At 39.3% G+C, this 19,579-nt stretch overlaps 1 protein-coding gene and 1 long non-coding RNA gene across 2 annotated transcripts; one reads left to right on the top strand and one right to left on the bottom strand.

Annotated features, from left to right (window-relative positions):
* Positions 1-19,498, top strand: erich3 (glutamate-rich 3). The gene is made up of 14 exons (XM_051669192.1): positions 1-153; positions 1,732-1,825; positions 2,086-2,211; positions 2,437-2,508; positions 2,849-2,977; positions 4,498-4,665; positions 5,140-5,337; positions 5,445-5,622; positions 8,003-8,189; positions 11,583-11,794; positions 12,034-12,219; positions 12,362-12,778; positions 15,575-15,706; positions 15,952-19,498. The coding sequence occupies exons 1-14, from the start codon at positions 134-136 to the stop codon at positions 19,368-19,370; spliced, it is 5,538 nt and encodes a 1,845-aa protein (XP_051525152.1). The 5' UTR covers positions 1-133; the 3' UTR covers positions 19,371-19,498.
* On the bottom strand, positions 12,585-16,077 carry LOC127424211 (uncharacterized). The gene is made up of 3 exons (XR_007894429.1): positions 15,944-16,077; positions 15,495-15,748; positions 12,585-12,672 (listed from the first exon to the last, which is right to left on the bottom strand). It is a non-coding gene; the product is annotated as an uncharacterized LOC127424211 (long non-coding RNA).
* Positions 19,499-19,579: the final 81 nt, after the last annotated feature.

Below are 19,579 nucleotides of genomic sequence, written 5' to 3'. Positions count from 1 at the left end.
GGAAAGGTGTTGAGTGTTAAGAGCCGGGCAGACAGATGCACTCATAGTTTTAATACACTCTGGATTAAAGAAAGCTCTCCTATCATAGTCTGGTTGCTCGATTCATATCAAAGATCACCACGAAACCGAAAAAATGAGTAATTTCAACCCAGGGTGAGTAACTAGACCAAATCGCAATGTTTACTGAAATGTTCTAGTACAGAATGTTACTACTAGTACACAGTAACAAGTGCCCTGTGTTATACACTATGTGTGCTTGACCAACTAATGCATAATGACCATTTTTTAGAATTATTTTCATAGCATAACATTAGATATCCAAAAGACCTTGTTACTGTGGAGATGAACAACAAGATATCAATCTCTCTCTAATGGATGGACAATATTATCCAAGCTTGACTTAAGTAAATGTTGCTTATTTGTTGAATATACCTCAAATAGCCTGTTGTCCTATTAAAGCCATGTCTGGGTTGATAATTGAGCCAAAATGTGTCTTTTGTGTATTTGTTTTATCCCACATGTTTTGACTGTCATAAAGAGACAAGATAGACAAGATATCTTGTTTAATTTATGAAGAATACTAGAGACATGAATTCAAAGGGGGGCCAGGGGTTAAGTGTGCTATCTATCCACACTCAATTCCAATAGAAACCAGACACCAGTAATGTTATCTACTTGGCTTGAGGATTGGTGTGCAGGTTCTGTTGTGTTCTTTACAAACGCTGGGGGAAATCAAATCTGCATCGGAAAAAGCCAGGCAGACAAACAGTCGAGCATTTCCAGGACTACATTTGACACAGATGTAGAGTGCTCACCTCAAGCTGAAATCCTTGGCACAGGTGGCCCCTAGGATCAGTGAATCATTCCATCAGCCTGGTCAGACTCGTCCTTACATTACAACACCTGAATGCCCTTGATGAGATATATGAAGGTTTTAATTCCCCAGGTAACCATCCTGTGACTTGTGGGATTGCAAATACTGAGCAATTGGCTTAATTCAGCTTCTGAATTATACAGAAAATTATCAACATTATCAAAGCTCAGGCACACAGTGTTAAAGGAATAGTTCACCCAGAAATTAAAGTTCTCTTGTCATTTACTCACGCTCATGCTATCCCAGATGTGTATGACTTTCTTTCTTCTGCAGAACACAAATGCAGATTTTTAGGAGAATATTTCAGCTCTGTTGGTCCATACAATGAAAATGAATAATGACCAAAACTTTGAAGCTCCAAAAATCACAAAGGCAGCATAAAAGTAATCCATACGACTCCAGTGGTTTAACCCATGTCTTCTGAAGCGATCCAATCGGTTTTGGGAGAGAACTGACCAAAACGTAACCCCTTTTTCACTGTACATCTTGCCATTGCAGTCTCTAGGCATGATCCTGAATTCAAGCTTGAATACACTTCCTAGCGCTTCATGGCACTAGGAAGTGTATTCAAGCTTGAAATCGGGATCGCTTCAGAAGACATGTTTTAAACCACTGGAGTCTTAGGGGTTACTATTATGCTGCCTTTATGTGCCTTTTGGAGCTTCAAAGTTTTGCTCACCATTGACTTGTGTTGTATGGGCCTACAGAGCTGAGATATTCTTCTAAAAATCTTAATTTGTGTTCAGCAGAATAAAGAAAGTCATACACATCTGGGATGGTGTGAGGGTGAGTAAATGTTGAGATAATTTACATTTTTGGGTGAACTATCCCTTTAATCAAGTTATGTCCTTGTTCAGTCTTCTTGCAGCTTACAACAGTTTAACAGACAAACATCTGACTGGATACTTCAACAATGCAAAAATACGAAGACATCTTCAAAAAGTCGGGCTGGTATGTATGTGTACATTTAGGCTTAAACAAGTAAAGCTAGCTACTGTATGTAAATGTGTTATGTGTATGAGTGAAAGAATATAATTGGGATTAACCTAGACTTGTTCATTTTAATAAGTTTGTGTGCCCCTTTACAAACTAACTTACACTGATCTCTCATATTACATAAAATTGCCATTTACATTCTCATAAGAACCACTTTATATAATCACAAAAAGTCAATTTGCTTCAGTCAGTAAATGCAGGTGCTTGTACTTCAGATCACCCAGAGTGGACAGATTGTTCCGGATAAGGAGTACAAGCACAAGTTGATCCAAAGAGCGCATCAGAGACATGTGAGAGAGTGTCTGGCTCAGGCCATCTTCCACAAGGTGCTAGACATGGAGGTGAGAGCATTATACAATTCACAGGTGTTTTATCTGAAGCTGTATTATCCTACTTATCCTGATCTATAGTAAGATACCCCGGTCACATAATTTAACTTGGATGACATAAAAGGCGAAATGTATAAATAGTATATCTTACAGTATATCAGGGTAAAAAAATGGTTTCATTGATAGCACCCCAAGTATTTTCTAAAAGATATTTCACTTTGTTTTCTGTTTATTCAGCGCCTTCATCAAACCGAGATCAAGAGAAAACTTGAAGAATTTGCACGGAAGGAACGAATCCACAAAAAGAAGGTTTCTCATTTTAACATAAATTATTTTCTTTTTAAGGCTCAAACTGGCCTAGGTCTAGTGATATTAACGGGTTAGTTTACTCACCCTCATGTCATTCCGAACCCATATAACTTTCTTCCTTGGAACCTAAGATGAGACATTTTTAGGAATGTTGACACTGCTCTTCTTTCCCATACAATGAAATTGTGTTCAGTCTAAAATCTCCATTTGTGTTGCACGGAAGAAAGTAATTAATACGATTTGGAACAACATGAGGATGAGTAAATGATGACAGAATATTCATTTTTGGGTGAAGTTAAAAGTTAAATTTTGTCTTTTGACTTTTTGCATTTTATGTTAGGTTGAGCGCTCCAAGAGATATGATGATGAACCATTGCTAATGCTGTCGCCTCGGCCACCCACGGGGCCAAAGATCTCACCCGCACGCCATTCTGGACCGGAGGGAGAGAATTCTGAGTCAACGGAATCTGTGAGTGGCCCATACGTGCCATTAATGCTTAGAATAGCTTTTTAAAGGTGAAGTGTGTAATTTCTGTGCCACTACCATCCCCAAACCAAATTGCATAAATATGTTTTCAAACAGATTTCCCGAACACTCCCCCCTCCATTTGTTGCACAAACAGATAGCCCCACCCCCAAACTCACAACATTGCAGTTTTGCTGTGTAAGACATTAGTGTTGTGTCACGAATTACTTTGTTTTCCTAGAGATGTGCTATAAATCAATTGTCTGCCACTTCTGCTAAATACCTTTTGAGTTTTATGGCTTTTTAACGTTTGCTTTGTAGATTGTACCTAGTTAGTCTTAATAATTGAGCTAAACCATAGATCTGGATCATTTGTTTGCTCATCAGACTCTTGGCATGTTTAACAGGAGGTGATATGAAGCATTGTGGTTGTTTGCCTCTGTTTGATGTTGTATTGGTACCTGGAGAGTTACTGCTCCAACAGATTTATGAAAAATGAGCTTTGATTGTTGCTCTGGTTTGTCTAGATAATTCTTGTAGTCTCTCCTTTGCCCATAAAAATTGCAAACCCACATAGTGTGTTGAGACCTCGGTTTCGGTATGTTTCATATTTTGTGTTTTTTCTTAAATTAATATCTTTAGATATGACTGACATCTTATGATGCACTGAATTTGCAAAAGTGCTTTTAAATTAAATTATTGAGTGTATGTTTGTGGATTTGTGTGCAAGCTTCTAAAGAAGATCTTCTTAAGTTGCTTTCAAGGGTCGTACTGAGAATTTTGTGAAAGAGAAAACCCATCAACAATTGCATTTTTGTAGAATAATTTTTGCATAATTACAAACACAGTCACGTCATCAATTAATTTATAAAGCACATTTAAAACAAAAAGTTTACACCAGTGCTGTAATTGAAAATGTGGCAATTAAAACAGCATAATATATTTAATAGTATAAGACACCAAAGAAAATAACCATAGACCAAACACAGTAAACATTACAAGCAACCAACAAACTAAAAGGAAAACAGAAAAGATGATAACTTGAATTTGAGACTGTGGCAAGGAGGAGGGCGGGGCCAGGCTATGATGATGCACGCCCGGCCCCGAATCAGGTTAATCAAGCCAACGAGTGGGATAAAGGCCGCCGGAGGCGGAGTTTCAGGAGGCGGAGGGTCCCGCCCTCCTCCTTGCCACAGAGACTTATTCTCTAGAGAATACCCTATAATATAGTGAAGGTTACTGTATATTACTCCAATTATTTAATGCAAAACATGATTTACCCAAGTAGGACATGTCCCTGGATCAACATTCTTTGTTGTTCCTGGAAAAACATTCCTCAACCAATCATATCCCTAAACCTAGTCTTAAAATCAAAGGGCACTGATTGGTTGATCTGAATGTTGCTGAAGGACCAACAAAGGATGGTAAACCAGGAACATTACCTACTTGTGTAATTCACATTAGACCTTATATAATCAGCATAATTAAAATTTGGTGGTTGTTTTATCGGCTTTTCCCAATAGCCGGGTTCCTCCAGGCCCAATACAGCTCCAGGGAAGATGCAGAGGCCCGTTCGACTCAAGCCTCTGAACAGCAACAGTGCCACAGCCTCTCAGAAAAGAACCTTCCCTGGATACAGACACCAGGACCGGGACTCTTCCAACGACACCGATCAGCCCCTCAGTTATACGGTGAGACCTTCCTGAGGTCCTATCACTTACACTCTCACTTACAAAACCCCTCATCGCATGTCACTCACAATGACAGCACAAATCACCCTCAGACAACTAATATTACTACTTTGTATACTGCTCTGTTAGAGTAAGGAATACCACTGGTATGTTTCTCAAAGGAAAGAAAAATCACAAATGAGAAGAGATCTCAGAAGAAATGTCAACAATGTATCATACTGTGCTCAGCTTTGCTGTCATACCAAAATCTGCAATCAAGTCAGAGATTTTAATGTAAACTCAAACATTTCTCATCAAATTCTTCCATGACCGAATTTTCTTGAGCTAGGCTGCAGTATGTCATACCCACATTAACATGTTAAATCTATCAGAAAGTTGTCTTGACTAAACTGAAGTCCATGAGGTCTCCAGAGCTATAAAAAGCAATAAGCAATAACCTTTTGGACTCTTTGTCTCCTGGGTTTTGTTTTCTAGCTGGACAGAGACACCAAGAGACGTTTGACCATAACAGACTTCTCTAGTACTGTCTTGCCCTATCATCTCCCTGTCATTAACAACTATCTGACCCCTGTGCCGCCCCTCACAAAGAAGAAAGAAAGAGGGCCAAAACCGAATGGTACACTTAGGGGTCGAAAGTTAAGACCTACTACGGCGCCAACAGCATCTACAGAGGTCAATGACTGTGTTTTTCGAGTATTCAGATACTTTATAGTTAACATAACCATTGTAGCTCTCAAAAAATTGCACTCACATACACTATGCTATGCTTCTATTAGCAGCCATCCACTCTCCAGAGGACGTCTGCCCAGAGTAAAGTGTCTGTAAGAATTATGTACTTTGGAAAGAGTGTCCACCTGTCCCATGATCTAATGGACCTCAGAGATGAGGTGAAGGTCTTCCAGCAGCATTGTGGAGGAGAGAACCTCTGTGTCTACAAAGGGAAGCTAAAAGAGGGAGGTCAGTGTAGGTCTTTGTACTCGCGTGCTGTGTAATTTATAGTTCACCCAAAAAAAGATACTTAACCTGATATTGTTTCAAACCCGTATGACATTCTTTCTTATGCTCAACACAAAAGAAGATTTTATGAAAAGTCATAAAAGTAATCCATGCATGAAATTCCAAGTCTTACGAAGTCATAAAATAAGTTTTGGTAAGAAACAACCCGAAAGTCATGGTTCAGGAAAAATTTCATGAAAACGTCAATTAAGCGTTCATGATTGCATGAGAAAAGCTCACACACGGTGACTACTTCTCCTCTTTCTTTCTTTCTTTCTTTTGTTATTTATTGTTTTATTGGTAACACTTTACAATAAGGTTCCATTCGTTAACATTAGTTAATGCATTAGGAGTCATGCACTAACAGTCAAAACATTTTTACAGTGTAAGGATTACCCTGGCGACCACTAGGGGTCGCTATATATGTTTATTGTTCACTTCGTGTCTTTCGTTTGATTGTGGGTTTTGTAGTCCTTTTCCTTGTCTTTGTTCATTGGTTCTTGTGTTTTTTGGTCCCGAGTGTTTCTTGTTAATTAGTTTTGTTCACCTCGTTTGTTCACTTGTGTATATATACCCTTGTGTGTGTACTAGGCTGTAATGGTTTGTTCATTTCCTATGTTTCTAGTGTCTTGGTTCTTGATTTGTTTTTACATTAAAAGTAGCTGCGTTTAGATCCTGCTCTCTTGCCTCATCACTCCTCAGACGTTACAGAAGAACCAACCCCACTATGGATCTAGTGACTTTGCAACTATTGTCTCTCAGACAAGGAGGCGGTACCATCGAGCAGTTTACAGAGCAGTTCTGCAGTCTCGCCCAGATTCTCATTTGGGGAGATATTGCGCTCAAGGACTGCTATCGTTTTGGATTCAATAAGCCTGTGAAATCCTGTCTGCCAGGAGGCTGATGTGAACTTTCCTTGGTTTAATTTATTGACTATGCTTTGAGGCTCAAATTCTCCTCCTATACTGTGGGGTATGGCAGTAACCCCACTGTGGCACCCAGCTCTCTTTAATCGGAGGTCATCTCCCAGCCACTGCCAGTGTCCTTGGCCACGGAGGCTGTTCCTCAGTCCCTTCTAGTGTCCACAGCCACGGAGGCCGTTCCCCAGTTGCTGCCAGCGCTCACGGCCACGGAGGCCGTTCCCCAGTCGCTGCCACTGCTCACGGTCACGGAGGCTGTTCCCCATGTCCAGTCTGACTCTTGTCCAGCGGCCGGCCAAGTCCAGTCTGACCACTGCCCAATGGCCGCCCACGTCCAGTCACCAAACCCCGCCTCTTTCCTGAGGACTCCATCCAAACCGCCGGGCCTCACTCCTTTCCTAGTGCCACCTCCCTGGCCTCCAAACCCTGCTCCCTTCCTGAAGCCACTCCCCTGGTCACTGGCTCAGCCCTGGTTCCCTGGTCCAAGCTGGTCTCCGGGCCCCCCGCCCGATCCCATTTGTTTGCGGGGTCTAGTTTGCCCCTCTGCGACTGCTTCTAATTCACTAGAACTCTCAGTCCCTCTTGCTCTTCTCCTGTGCCCTCCTGAACTGCCAGCTCCATAATCTCCTGCTCCTCCCATTAACTATTTTGTTTATTATATGTGTTAAGGAGCTTCAGGAGCCGCTCCTTAGATGGGGGGCTCTGTAAGGATTACCCTGGCGACCACTAGGGGTCGCTATGTATGTTTATTGTTCACTTCGTGTTTTTTGTTTGATTATGGGCTTTGTAGTTCTTTTCCTTGTCTTTGTTCATTGGTTCTTTTTAACCTCATTTGTTCTCCTGTGTATATATACCCTTGTGTTCTCTGGGTCTTTTGTTGGTTCTTGTCTGTACTAGGCTGTAATGGTTTGTTCAGTTCTTATGTTTCTAGTGTCTTGGTTCTTGATTTGTTTTTCCATTTAAAAGTAGCTGCCTTTAGATCCTGCTCTCTTGCCTCATCTCTCCTCAAACTTTACATACAGCATTTTTTTTTTAACCTTTTGTTAATGTTAATACCATTGTTCATTGTTAGTTCATGGTGCATTAATGTTAACAAGTACAACTTTTGATTTTAAAAATGTATTAGTATATGTTGAAATTAACATTAACTAAGATTAATAAAAGCTGTAAAAGTTGTTCGATTTTAGTTCATGTTAACTAATGTTAACAAATGGAGACTTATTTTAAAGTGCTACCAAAGTATTAATACAGTGTATGTTGTAATTAACATTAACCAAGATTATTAAATACTGTAAAAATGTTAACTAATGGAACTTTATTGTAAAGTGTTACCATTTTAGGTAACCACAGTTAACACTGCTTTCCAGCAAATCAAATTTTGCCCAGCCTGAATAAATTCCTTTGCATGCTCTCACTTGTAGAAATTTTACAGTTTGTGTCAAGACGTCACCTAGGATTTCCCTTCAGCCTTACTTTCTTCCTGAATGGCCTGCAAGTTGACCGGCTCAGCTCCTGCTGTGAGTTCAAACACAGGAAAGGCGCTCGACTCGGGGGCCGACATGGACACTTTGGATTTTGTGGTGTGGAGGGAGCCTCTCCTTGCTACAAGTAATGATATTGCATTTCAATAATATCAATTTGTAATTTAGTATTAAATTAGAATTTGTTTATATATACACTGGCAGCCAAAGGTTTGGAATAATGTACAGATTTTGCTGTTTCGGAAAGAAATTGGTACTTTAATTCACCAAAGTGGAATTCAGCTGATCACAAAGTATAGTCAGGACATTACTGATGTAAAAAACAGCACCATCACTATTTGCAAAGTAATTTGATCAAATCTAGACAGGCCCCATTTCCAGCAGCCATCACTCCAACACCTTATCCTTGAATAATCATGCTAAATTGCTAATTTGGTGCTAGAAAATCATTTGCCATTATAACAAACAGTAGTTGAAAGCTATTTGGTTCGTTAAATAAAGCTTAACATTGTCTTTGTGTTTGTTTTTGAGTTGCCACAGTGTGCGATAGACTGACATGTCTTAAGGTCAATATTAGGTCAAAAATGGCAAAAAAGAAATGGCTTTTTCTAGAAATTCATCAGTCAATCATTGTTTTGAGGAATGAAGGCTATACAATGCTTGAAATTGCCAAAAAAACTGAAGATTTCATATAAAGGTATACACTACAGTCTTCAAAGACAAAGGACAACTGGCTCTATCAAGGGCAGAAAGAGATGTGGAAGGCCAAATGTACAACTAAACAAAAGGATAAGTACATCAGAGTCTCTAGTTTGAGAAATAGAGGCCTCACATGTCCTCTGCTGACAGCTTCATTGAATTCTACCTGCTCAACACCAGTTTCATGTACAACAGTTAAGTGAAGACTCGGGTGCAGGCCTTATGGGAAGAATTGCAAAGAAAAAGCCACTTTTGAAACAGAAACACAAAAAGAAAAGGTTAGAGTGGGCAACGAAACACAGACATTGGACAACAGATAATTGGAAAAGAGTGTTATGGATCTTAACCCCATTGAGCTTTTGTGGGATCAGCTAGACTGTAAGGTGCGTGAGAAGTGCCCGACAAGACAGACACATCTATGGCAATTGCTACAGGAAGCGTGGGGTGAAATGTCACCTGAGTATCTGGACAAACTGACAGCTAGAATGCCAAGGATCTGTAAAGCTGTCATTGCTTCACATTTTTTTATTTTTATCCCCTTTTTACCCAATTTGGAATGCCCAATTCCCACTACTTAGTAGGTCCTCATGGTGGCGCGGTTACTTGCCTCAATCCGGGTGGTGGAGGATAAGTCTCAGTTGCCTCCGCTTCTGAGACAGTCAATCTGCGCATGTTATCATGTGGCTCGTTGTGCATGACACCGCGGAGACTCCGCATGTGGAGGCTCATGCTACTCTCCGCGATCCATGCGCAACTTACCATGCGCCCCATTGAGAGCGAGAACCACTAATCACGATCACGAGGAGGTTACCCCATGTGACTCTACCCTCCCTAGCAACCGGGCCAATTTGGTTGCTTAGGAGACCTGGCTTGGAGTCACTCAGCACACCCTGGATTTGAACTCACGACTCCAGGGGTGGTAGTCAGCGTCAGTACTCTCTGAGCTACCCAGGCCCCATAGAGGATTTTTTTTATGATAAATATTTGAAGTAGTTTAAGAAGTTCTGAACATGTTTTTCAAATTGTAATAGTAATTTTCACGTTATTAATGTCCTGACTATACATTGTGATCAGTTGAATGCCACTTTGGTGAATAAAAGTACCAATTTCTTTCCATAAGAGCAAAATCTGTACATTATTCCAAACTTTTGGCTGCCAGTGTGTGTATATATACACTACCGTTCAAAAGTTTGGGGTCACTTGCCTGAAATGTTTCTTATGATCTTACCTTTTGATCTGAAGGCGTATACTTAAATGTTTGAAATTAGTTTTGTAGACAAAAATATAATTGTGCCAACATATTAATTTATTTAATTACAAAACTAAAATTGTATAAAAAAAAAAAAGTTTTTGAAATGGATGACTTGGACCGAATAATTAAGAAAAGCAGCCAATAAGTGCCCAACATATAGATGGGAACTCCTTCAATACTGTTTAAAAAGCATCCCAGGGTGATACCTCAAGAAGTTGGTTGAGAAAATGCCAAGAGTAAATTTCTGCAAAATCTAGGCACTTTGAAGATGCTAAAATATAACATAGTTTTGATATATTTGGGATTTTTTAGTCACAACATAATTCCCATATTTCCATTTCTATTATTCCATAGTTGTGATGACTTTACTATTATTCTAAAATATGAAAAAAATTAAGAATGAGTAAGTGACCCTAAACTTTTGAACGGTAGTGTGTATGTGTGTGTGTGTGTGTGTGTATATATATATATATATATAATATATATATACACACAGTATATATGTTAAACTATTATAATATTAAAATTTTTTCACAATAATGCTTTCTAAAAAAGAAAATGCAGAACACCAATAACTCTGTCAAAGGATAATTTATTTTCAAATATTTAAGTGAAAATAAATATTGTGCACAAAAATTGTATCTACATCATCTGATATAAGGTGAATAAAGGTAAAGTGGGAAACAAATACAAGTTTTTGTATTTAATGTTTCTTTTTCCTCTGAACAGAGTAGTGATTTTAAAGGGATAGTTAAAATTGTGAAAATTCTCTCATCTCTCACCCTCATGCCACCCAGATGTGTATGACTTTCTTTCTTCTGCATAACACAGATTTTTTTAAAAGAATATCTCAGCTCTGAAGGTCCATAAAATACAAGTCAATGGTGAGCAAAACTTTAGAACTCCAAAAAGGACCAAGTAAACGCTGCCTCTAGCATGACGTAAGCACGTTGGCTTGTTCAAATGAAAGCAAAACCAATGAAGCTTGTGAACATCATTCTGTTGAAAATAAGCAGAGCTGCACTTCCAGTTGTATCACAACAGTTCTTGCGTGAACATGACAACGTGCTAACTTCACACGAGAGGCTGCATCGATGAAGGCATGGATTACTTTTACTATGACTTTTTGTGCTTTTTGGAGTTTTAAAGTGCTGATTACTATTCACTTGTATGGACCTACTGAGCTGAAATATTCTTCTAAAAATCTTTGTTTGTGTACTGCTAAAGAAAGAAAGTCAAACACATCTGGAATGGCATGAGGGTGAGTAAATGATGAGAGAATTTTCATTCTTGTGTAACTATTCCTTTAAGCTATTATTTAAAATTGTATTGTGTGAGGGGCTGAGCCAGATGGCATCATATTTTAAAGCAATGTCAAAGACAAATTATTAGAAAGTATTCTAATTTGCCTTTATTCACCCTAATTTAATTGTATCAGCCTAAATAAGATATATATATAATTATACTGGCCACCCCACTCTCAAGATATCGTTATTGGCCTTTGAGAAACCTATATCAGTCATCCACTAATCAAGATGCATTATGTTTTTGTATGATGCAATTCTTCAGGTGTATTATTGCCATGGGCTTGGACAAGAAACCCACCCCTCCTCCTAAAAGAGTTAAAGAGGAGCTGCCCACCTCTAAATCTCCTAATGCTAAAGAGGCTACAGATGAAGATGAGCACATAGACACACATTCTAATGTGGAACCTGATGCACCTGAGGAAATGGAGACAGAGCCCAATGGAGAAATAGCTGGACAAAAAAAGTCCAGAGATGGTACAGACATCTGAGTTACCTGAATTCAAAAGAATGATCTTTAATTGCTGCACCTGCAAGGTTGTTTGATGCTGCAGGGCACAACAATAGTAACATGTATTTGGTGATTCCATACACATAAATTATATGTGTTTCTGAAGTCAAGTTTTGGCAAATAAAGATTGCACCTATTCCAGGTGTACATAATGTATCTTTAAAGTTTATTGCTCAGACCATACTGACACAGTGCTCTCATATAGAGTATGAGGAAGACTTTGAGGCAGATGATGAAGGACAAGTTGAAGATGGTGATGAAGTTGAGGAAAAGCCATCTTCTGCTGTCAGTGATGGAGAAAAAGAACGAGAGACCAGGGATGAAAATGAAAATGATGTAAATGAAAAGCACATTGAGTCCGACAGTGAAGCTGAGGATGCCAATATGTCTAGTTAGTATTACTTCATCCATGGTCACTCACACAATTTTGACAGAACAATACAGCATTTGTCAACAGTTAAACACTATGACAGTTTATGGTCCTTTATATAGAAGATTCCACATTTTATACTTTATACAACTTTTATTTATAGGTGAATACTTAAAAGAGGTCAGAAGGTCATCATCTGTCTCATCTGGTCAAACGTCCAGCTTATCTAGCAGTGACAATGAAAACAGTGAGAGAGAAATTGAGGAGGAGACCAAAAAAGTAACTTCTGCTAATGTTCCAGAGGAGCACATACACGCTGATCCAGAGGAAGTCCTCCCCACAGCACAGACCACAGCTGAGACCAAAATGGAGATGACAGACATCACAGAGTCCAGCTCTGTTACACTGCCTCAGGCTGCTGAGGAAGACTCTGGGACACAGGATGGTCAAGGGGACGGCATGGAGAAGAGCGACCTGGAAATGTCAGAAGATACAGAGAAGACAGAGGGAACTGAAGGTGAGGAGGCTGGGGAGGAAGCCAAACCTGAAGATAAGCCACAAGAGACTGAACCGGAGAGAGGTGAGTATATGCATGCAAACTAGTCTTGTGTGCTGTGTACCTGTTTTGGTGGGACCTTTTATGTTTATATCTGTTTATTTTGGCTTTTTCAAAATCAGAATTGGAGAAGTTTGCAGACAATTTGATTGATTCAACTTGAGCATATTTAGTCAACTAGCATCTTCTCCAGACATAAGATTCAATGAAATAGTTCATTTAATTACTTCTTCTCATGAGGAGAGAATAGTTTAGATTTATGATTAGTTATGATGACATGGTTTATTGCAACAGTGGGTCACCACTTATTCAAATTCTAATTGTGTTAAAAGCCGAATGTGCATTACACATGTTTCATTGTAATTCTCAAGGCCCCTGAAAGCCCAGTTTGTTTTTTTTTTACTCTTTGGGTGGCCTTGCAAACGTAATTTTGTTTTAGTGGTTTTGGGGTTTATTTTGTTTGTGTTTGGCATATGTAAATCAAATGTGTTTTGTTGTGTTTTTGATTGCATGTTGTTTGTTTTGTCATATGCATACTGCTCTGTATAAACCAATATTTCTTGACTTATACAATCTGTCAAGCAGGCTTAATTAGACTTAAAATACTGTTGAAGTCAGAAGTTTACATACTCTTTGGTTAAAAAATTAGTTTTAATGACTTCAACCTCTCCACAGATTTAATATTAGCAAACTATAGTTTTGGCAAGTCGTTTAGGACATCTACTTTGTGCATGACACGGTTAAATTTTCCAACAATTGTTTACAGACAGATTGTTTCACATTTAATTGACTATATCACAATTTCAGTGGGTCAGAAGTTTACATACACTAAGTTAACTGTGCCTTTAAGCAGCTTGGAAAATTCCAATTAGCTTTTGATAGGAGGTGTATTGAATTGGAGGTATTCCTGTGGATGTATTTTATGGCCTACCTTCAAACTCAGTGCCTCTTTGCTTGACATCATGGGAAAGTCAAAAGAAATCAGCCAAGACCTCAGAAAAATAACTGTGGTCCTCCACAAGTCTGGTTCATCCTTAGGAGCAATTTCCAAATGCCTGAAGGTACCACATTCATCTGTACAAACAATAGTACACAAATATAAACACCATGGGTCCACGCAGCCATCATACCGCTCAGGAAGAAGATGTATTCTGTCTCCTAGAGATGAACGTAGTTGGTGCGTAAAGTGCAAATCAATCCCAGAACAACATAAAAGGACCTTGTGAAGATACTGGAGGAAACAGGTAGACAAGTATCTATATCCACAGTAAAATGAGTCCTATTTTGAAATAACCTGAAATGCTGCTCAGCAAGGAAGAAGCCACTGCTCCAAAACCACCATAAAAAAGCCAGACTACAGTTTGCAAGTGCACATGGGGACAAAGATCTTACTTTTTGAAGAAATGTCCTCTGGTCTAATTAAACAAAAATTGAACTGTTTGGCCATAATGACTATCTTTATGTTTGGAGGAAAAAGGGTGAGGCTTTCAAGCCGAAGATCACCATCCCAATTGTGAAGCATGGGGGTGGCAGGAGGAGCTTTGCTGCAGGAGGAACTGGTGCACTTCACAAAATAAATGGCATCATGAGGAAGGAAAATTATGTGGATATATTGAAGCAACATCTCAAGACATCAGCCAGGAAGTTAAAGCTCAGTCGTAAATGGGTCTTCCAAATGGACAATGACCCCAAGCATACCTCCAAAGTTGTGGCATAAATGGCGTAAAAACAACAAAGTCAAGGTATTGGAGTGGCCATCACAAAGTCCTGACCTCAATCCTATTGAAAATTTGTGTGCAGAACTGAAAAAGCATGTGCGAGCAAGAAGGCCTACAAACCTGACTCAGTTACACCATTTCTGTCTGGCGGATTGGGCCAGAATTCCAGTAACTTATTGTGAGAAGCTTGTGGAAGGCTACCCAAAAGTTTGACCCAAGTTAAACAATTTAAAGGCAATGCTACCAAATACTAACAAAGTGTATGTAAACTTCTGACCCACTGGGAATGTGATGAAAGAAATAAAAGCTTAAATAAATCATTCTCTTTACTATTATTCTGACATTTCACATTCTTAAAATAAAGTAGTGATCCTAACTGCCATAAGACAAAATATTTTCTATGATTAAATGTCAGGAATTGTGAAATCTGAGTTTAAATGTATTCGGCTAAGGTGTATGTAAACTTCTGTCAAATGTATGTATGACAAGTCGCTGCAAAACAACCGCATATCTGTATACAACTGCATGCATCACTTGTTGGTGTATGTATGGATTTACAAATTTAATGGTTGAAAATACAGAGCAGGCTTTTGTGTCCTTTCATCTTTAGGAAGCTGTTCATTTCTGATTTTGTTGTGCTTGAGCCATTCAAAAAGTACATGGAACCATTTTTCATGTGTTTTCTATTATACATAATTACAGTAATTGGCTTAATTTTTACACTTAAGGATATTGTTAATATTTTGTTTAAATTCCACGTTATTCCATGTTTATTCCCATCAGAGATGGTTATGGATCTTTTTTTGTGCACCTGTCCTGTGTGATAGCATTAAAGTGATTGTACCCTGCATGCTGTGCTTCCAATCACAGTGTTTGCTGTGTTTGTGGTAATAATAAACATTTAAAAAATATATATATTTTAATTTTTGTTTCATTACTTAATTTCGTTTCTGAATATGTTTAAATTCTGTTACAAATCAAAATACTGATCATTAGCATTGACTATTATTCAGTTCATTCACCTTCCAATGTTACTAATTGACCAGTTAACATTTTTCCATGGACTTCATATGTCTGTCTCATTCCTCATGGCTATACACAGCCAAATCAATGCAGGGGAAGTTGACTGAAGCAATTTTGAAGGAATCTCAGTGTAGTTCAGAGCCAGAGCTTAGTGATACATGCACAGAAGAGGATGAAGGGGCCTCAGTGAAGACCCAAAAAGACAGCCAAGGTATCACAGTTGTTCCCACTTTTATTTGGGGGTCCACAGGTCCTACAATCGGCAAATAACAAATAAAGCCCAGTAACAAATTACTTTTCTTTCATTTATTTCCATATATAAAAAGATTTTTCATATAAAAACAAAATACATGTCTATATTGCTCAATGACAGTTTTAGCTTTTGTGTTTGTAAAAATTTATAAATCTGAAATGGATTGAAATTATTGTTATGATTGTAAATGCTCACTTTTACAGGAGCTGAAACCAAGAGTGCAGTTGGTTTCACTTCACCGCAACTGTTAAACACAAATGAAGATATTTCAAAGGAGACTGAAGTCAACACACAGGAAGCTGCATGCGAGGAAACTGCCCATGGTGATGTCAAGACAGGGCAGCCTGCAGAAGAGACAAACAGACAGGAGCCTTATGACCAAAAAGAGGAGGAAAGAGAAGAAATCGAGGAAAATCAGGAGACGAAAGCAAGTTTAGACATGGAGGAAAAGCAGGAGGAAGAGCAAAGTGAGAAGACAAATGAGGTTGGAGGACAAGAAGATAAAGAGGAAGTACAGACTGAGAGTGAGGGTGCTAGCCAGGACATACAGGAGGAAACAAAAGATGAAGACAACGCTAATGAGGCTGCAGAGTTCAATACAGAGTCTAAAGATGAAGACATGTCCAAATCAAAAGAACCAGAGACACATACTGAAACGCTAGACTCTGGAAATACAGACAATAAAGACATTACATTGATGGGGAATGATGTTCCAGAGACAGACAAAGAGTCTGCAATTGAGAAAGAGGGTTCAGTATTGCACACTGAGAATGATACAGAAACAGGTGCAGGTGACACTGAAAGACAGAGAGACGCTGATGACGCACATCAGAACATAGAGAGGAGGAGCGATGGACAGCCAGACAGAGATGAAAGAGACCAAGCAGATGAGGCTGGTGATGACAGGTCATCTGGGGAAAAGGTCCAGGAAACAGATGGCAAGGTGGATGTTGAGGAGTTGTTTAGTCAGGCGGAAAATGGAGAGAAATCTAGTGAAGTAGAAGATAAGACAAAGGATGGGTTAGAGAAAGTGGAGGAAAACAAGGTGGAAGTGGATGAAGTTGTAGAAAATCTAGAGGGTGAGGTTAAACATGAAGATCCAGGGACAGAGGAAGCAAGGAAAGCAATGAATGGAGAGATCCAAGCTGGTGAGAAAGAAAATGATTTAGAGGGTGGTGATGATTCAAAGACAGATGATGAAGAAAAAAAAGACAGTGCAGAGAGAGACGAGGATGATGTGAATGTTGGACAGGAAGCAAGAGAAGATGAAGGGCAGTTTGGTTATTCTGGAGATACAGAAAATGTATTAGAGGATGGTAAAGATTTGAATGTAGAAAATACAGAGAAAAAGGGTGATGCGGAGAGAGAGGAAGATGGTGAGAATGATCAACAGAAAGATGTGGAACAGGTTAGAGACAACCTTAGTGTAGTGCCCGAAGAAGAAATTGAAGAGAATAAACAGAATGATGAGGATGAGATTGTGGGAGAAAAAACTGAGAAAGTGAAAGACAAGGAGACAGAAGATGGGAACAAGGAAGAGGAAATAGAGGCTGAAGTAGAGAATGTAAAAGGGAATGCGATGGTAGAAGTAGATGAGAGCTCTGCAGTGAATGAGGCAAAAGACACTGGGCAAGAAAATGAGTTCGAAACAGGTGAAATGTTGGTTGAAGACTTGAAATGTGAGGGAGATGAGGCAGAGAAAAAGGTGGCATATAGATATAAGATTACTGATAATCCAAAGAAGGAGAAGGAGGGAGATGAGGAGGCCATTTCAGGTGAAAATTTAGCACAGAAACCAGATTACGACTTGACTGAGGACCAAAATACGGAATCGGTTTCACAGGAAGAACAAATGGAATTAGGTTCCAGTGGGGTGAAAAAAGATGACATGGAGCCTAGTATGAAAGAGAAGGAGGGTGAACATCTTACTGCTGAGGTGAATAATGACCTACTGGCAAGTAACATAGATGCTGAAAATGGAGAGCCAAGGAATGCAAGTCCTGAGGAGTTCAGAAAGGTGGAGGAACATCTCCAAGATGAGGAAACTCAAAAATCAGAGCCAGAGACTGATAAAGAAATACCAGAGGAGGAAAAGGATGATGAAAAAGAGCAGGAGAAAGAAAACAGTGATATGACTGATGTTGAAGCTGTTCCTTCAGAGAGAGACTCTCAGTTGGGTGCTGAACAAAAATCAGACAAAGGGGATGATAAATCTATGTCAGAAAAGGCTGAAAAAGAATCGGAAATCTCTGCAACAACATTCATTGAAAATGTTGCCCCTGAGGAAACATTAGACTTGCACGACATACAGAAGGTGGCCAATAAGTATGCAGATAGTGATATTTTTGCCTCAGAAGAAGCCGAGGTCTCTGCAGATGAACCAAATTATATAGAGTCAGAACCAAAAAGCACCAACAATGAACTGAAAAGCAGAGATGCTTCAGAAGGAAAGGACAAAAAACTAGAGGAACCTTCAGGAAAGAAAAGGAATTCTCTCAGTGAAAAAGAGGGAGGCTCATCTATTTCCCATTCGGTGGAATTACAGCCTGTGGAGAAAGTGTTGGCACTTAAAAAAGAAGAGAAGGATCCAGTTATGAGCGTGGATTCAGAAGATCTGGACATTCGTCCAGCAGCTTTAGCTAAAGGAGATGGTGTGGACCTAGTGAGCAACTGGATTAATATACATCAAGCATCCAAGTACTTTGAGACATTCATCAAGCCTCTTGATGACATAAAAGAGGGGCTTATCTTGGACGAAACAGAGAAGAGTTCAAACGGTGAAGCATTAGATGCTACAGATACAGCACCAAGTACTTATTTTGGGAGCCTCGAAGAAACATCGAAGAGTGGAGATGATATTGAAACTCCACTAAGGAACGAACTCAATGAGAACACAGAGCCTTATACTCTTGTCAAAAGATTCAAAGCTGAGGTTTTAGAAGCAGATGCTCAGAGCAATCACTCCAAAGACAGTATACATGGCTCAGCCAAAGATGAAGGGGTCAAGGAGGGAGGAACTATAAGAGGTTCTTTGGTAACTACATTGTCAAGTAATGATGATGACACTAATCAAAAAGAGATGGTCAGACAAGGAGCTGCTTCGACAAATAATGTCGGAAACCTGGTAACATCAGCAGATACAACAAACAACATTCAAGACGGAGACCCCTCAGAAACTGAACAACAGGATCTTTCTAGAAATTCAGAAGGGTCAGAGCAAAATAAGCAAGATGAAATCACATATTTGTCCTCTATTTCCCAAACCGAGGAAGCAGCAGAGACCATGGAGAGTTCCGAACATAATTTGAAATCTGAACATGTACCTCAGTTGGAGTATATTGAGCCACAGAGTCCAACAATCACAGTAATTACAGATCACACAGTTGTCAATAAATGTGAAAACGGGAGCCAAGATGACACAGCAAGTGTAGACTTACATTCCAAACAGTCCGATGGAAGTAGGAATGCAGATGGAAACAGGAGAACTAAAGTAATCGATAGCCATTTCAAACAGACTCTCAGCAGAGACTCTTTAAGCACTTTCTCATTGGATGACTCCAAGTTATTTGGGCCTACGGGATATCCAAGATTAACCACTGCTCACACAGACAACAGTTATTAGTATGTAGACAATACTCACAGGTACTTCATCAGTGCATATTACTGATGGAATCACTTTTGTGAGACTGAACTGTTCCAACCTTGTTTTGGCTTCCCAAGCTCAGAATACAGTAGCACTTCATGTGTAGATTGCATAATTGTCTCTCACACTGCAGTTTCCCTGAATATAGAACCATATGTATGGGTTTAAAATGATCAGAGACCTGTAGT

The sequence above is a fragment of the Myxocyprinus asiaticus genome, chromosome 33 (genome assembly GCF_019703515.2).
Source record: "Myxocyprinus asiaticus isolate MX2 ecotype Aquarium Trade chromosome 33, UBuf_Myxa_2, whole genome shotgun sequence".
Lineage (NCBI taxonomy): Eukaryota > Metazoa > Chordata > Actinopteri > Cypriniformes > Catostomidae > Myxocyprinus > Myxocyprinus asiaticus.
This window is presented reverse-complemented; position numbering and strand designations above follow the sequence as displayed.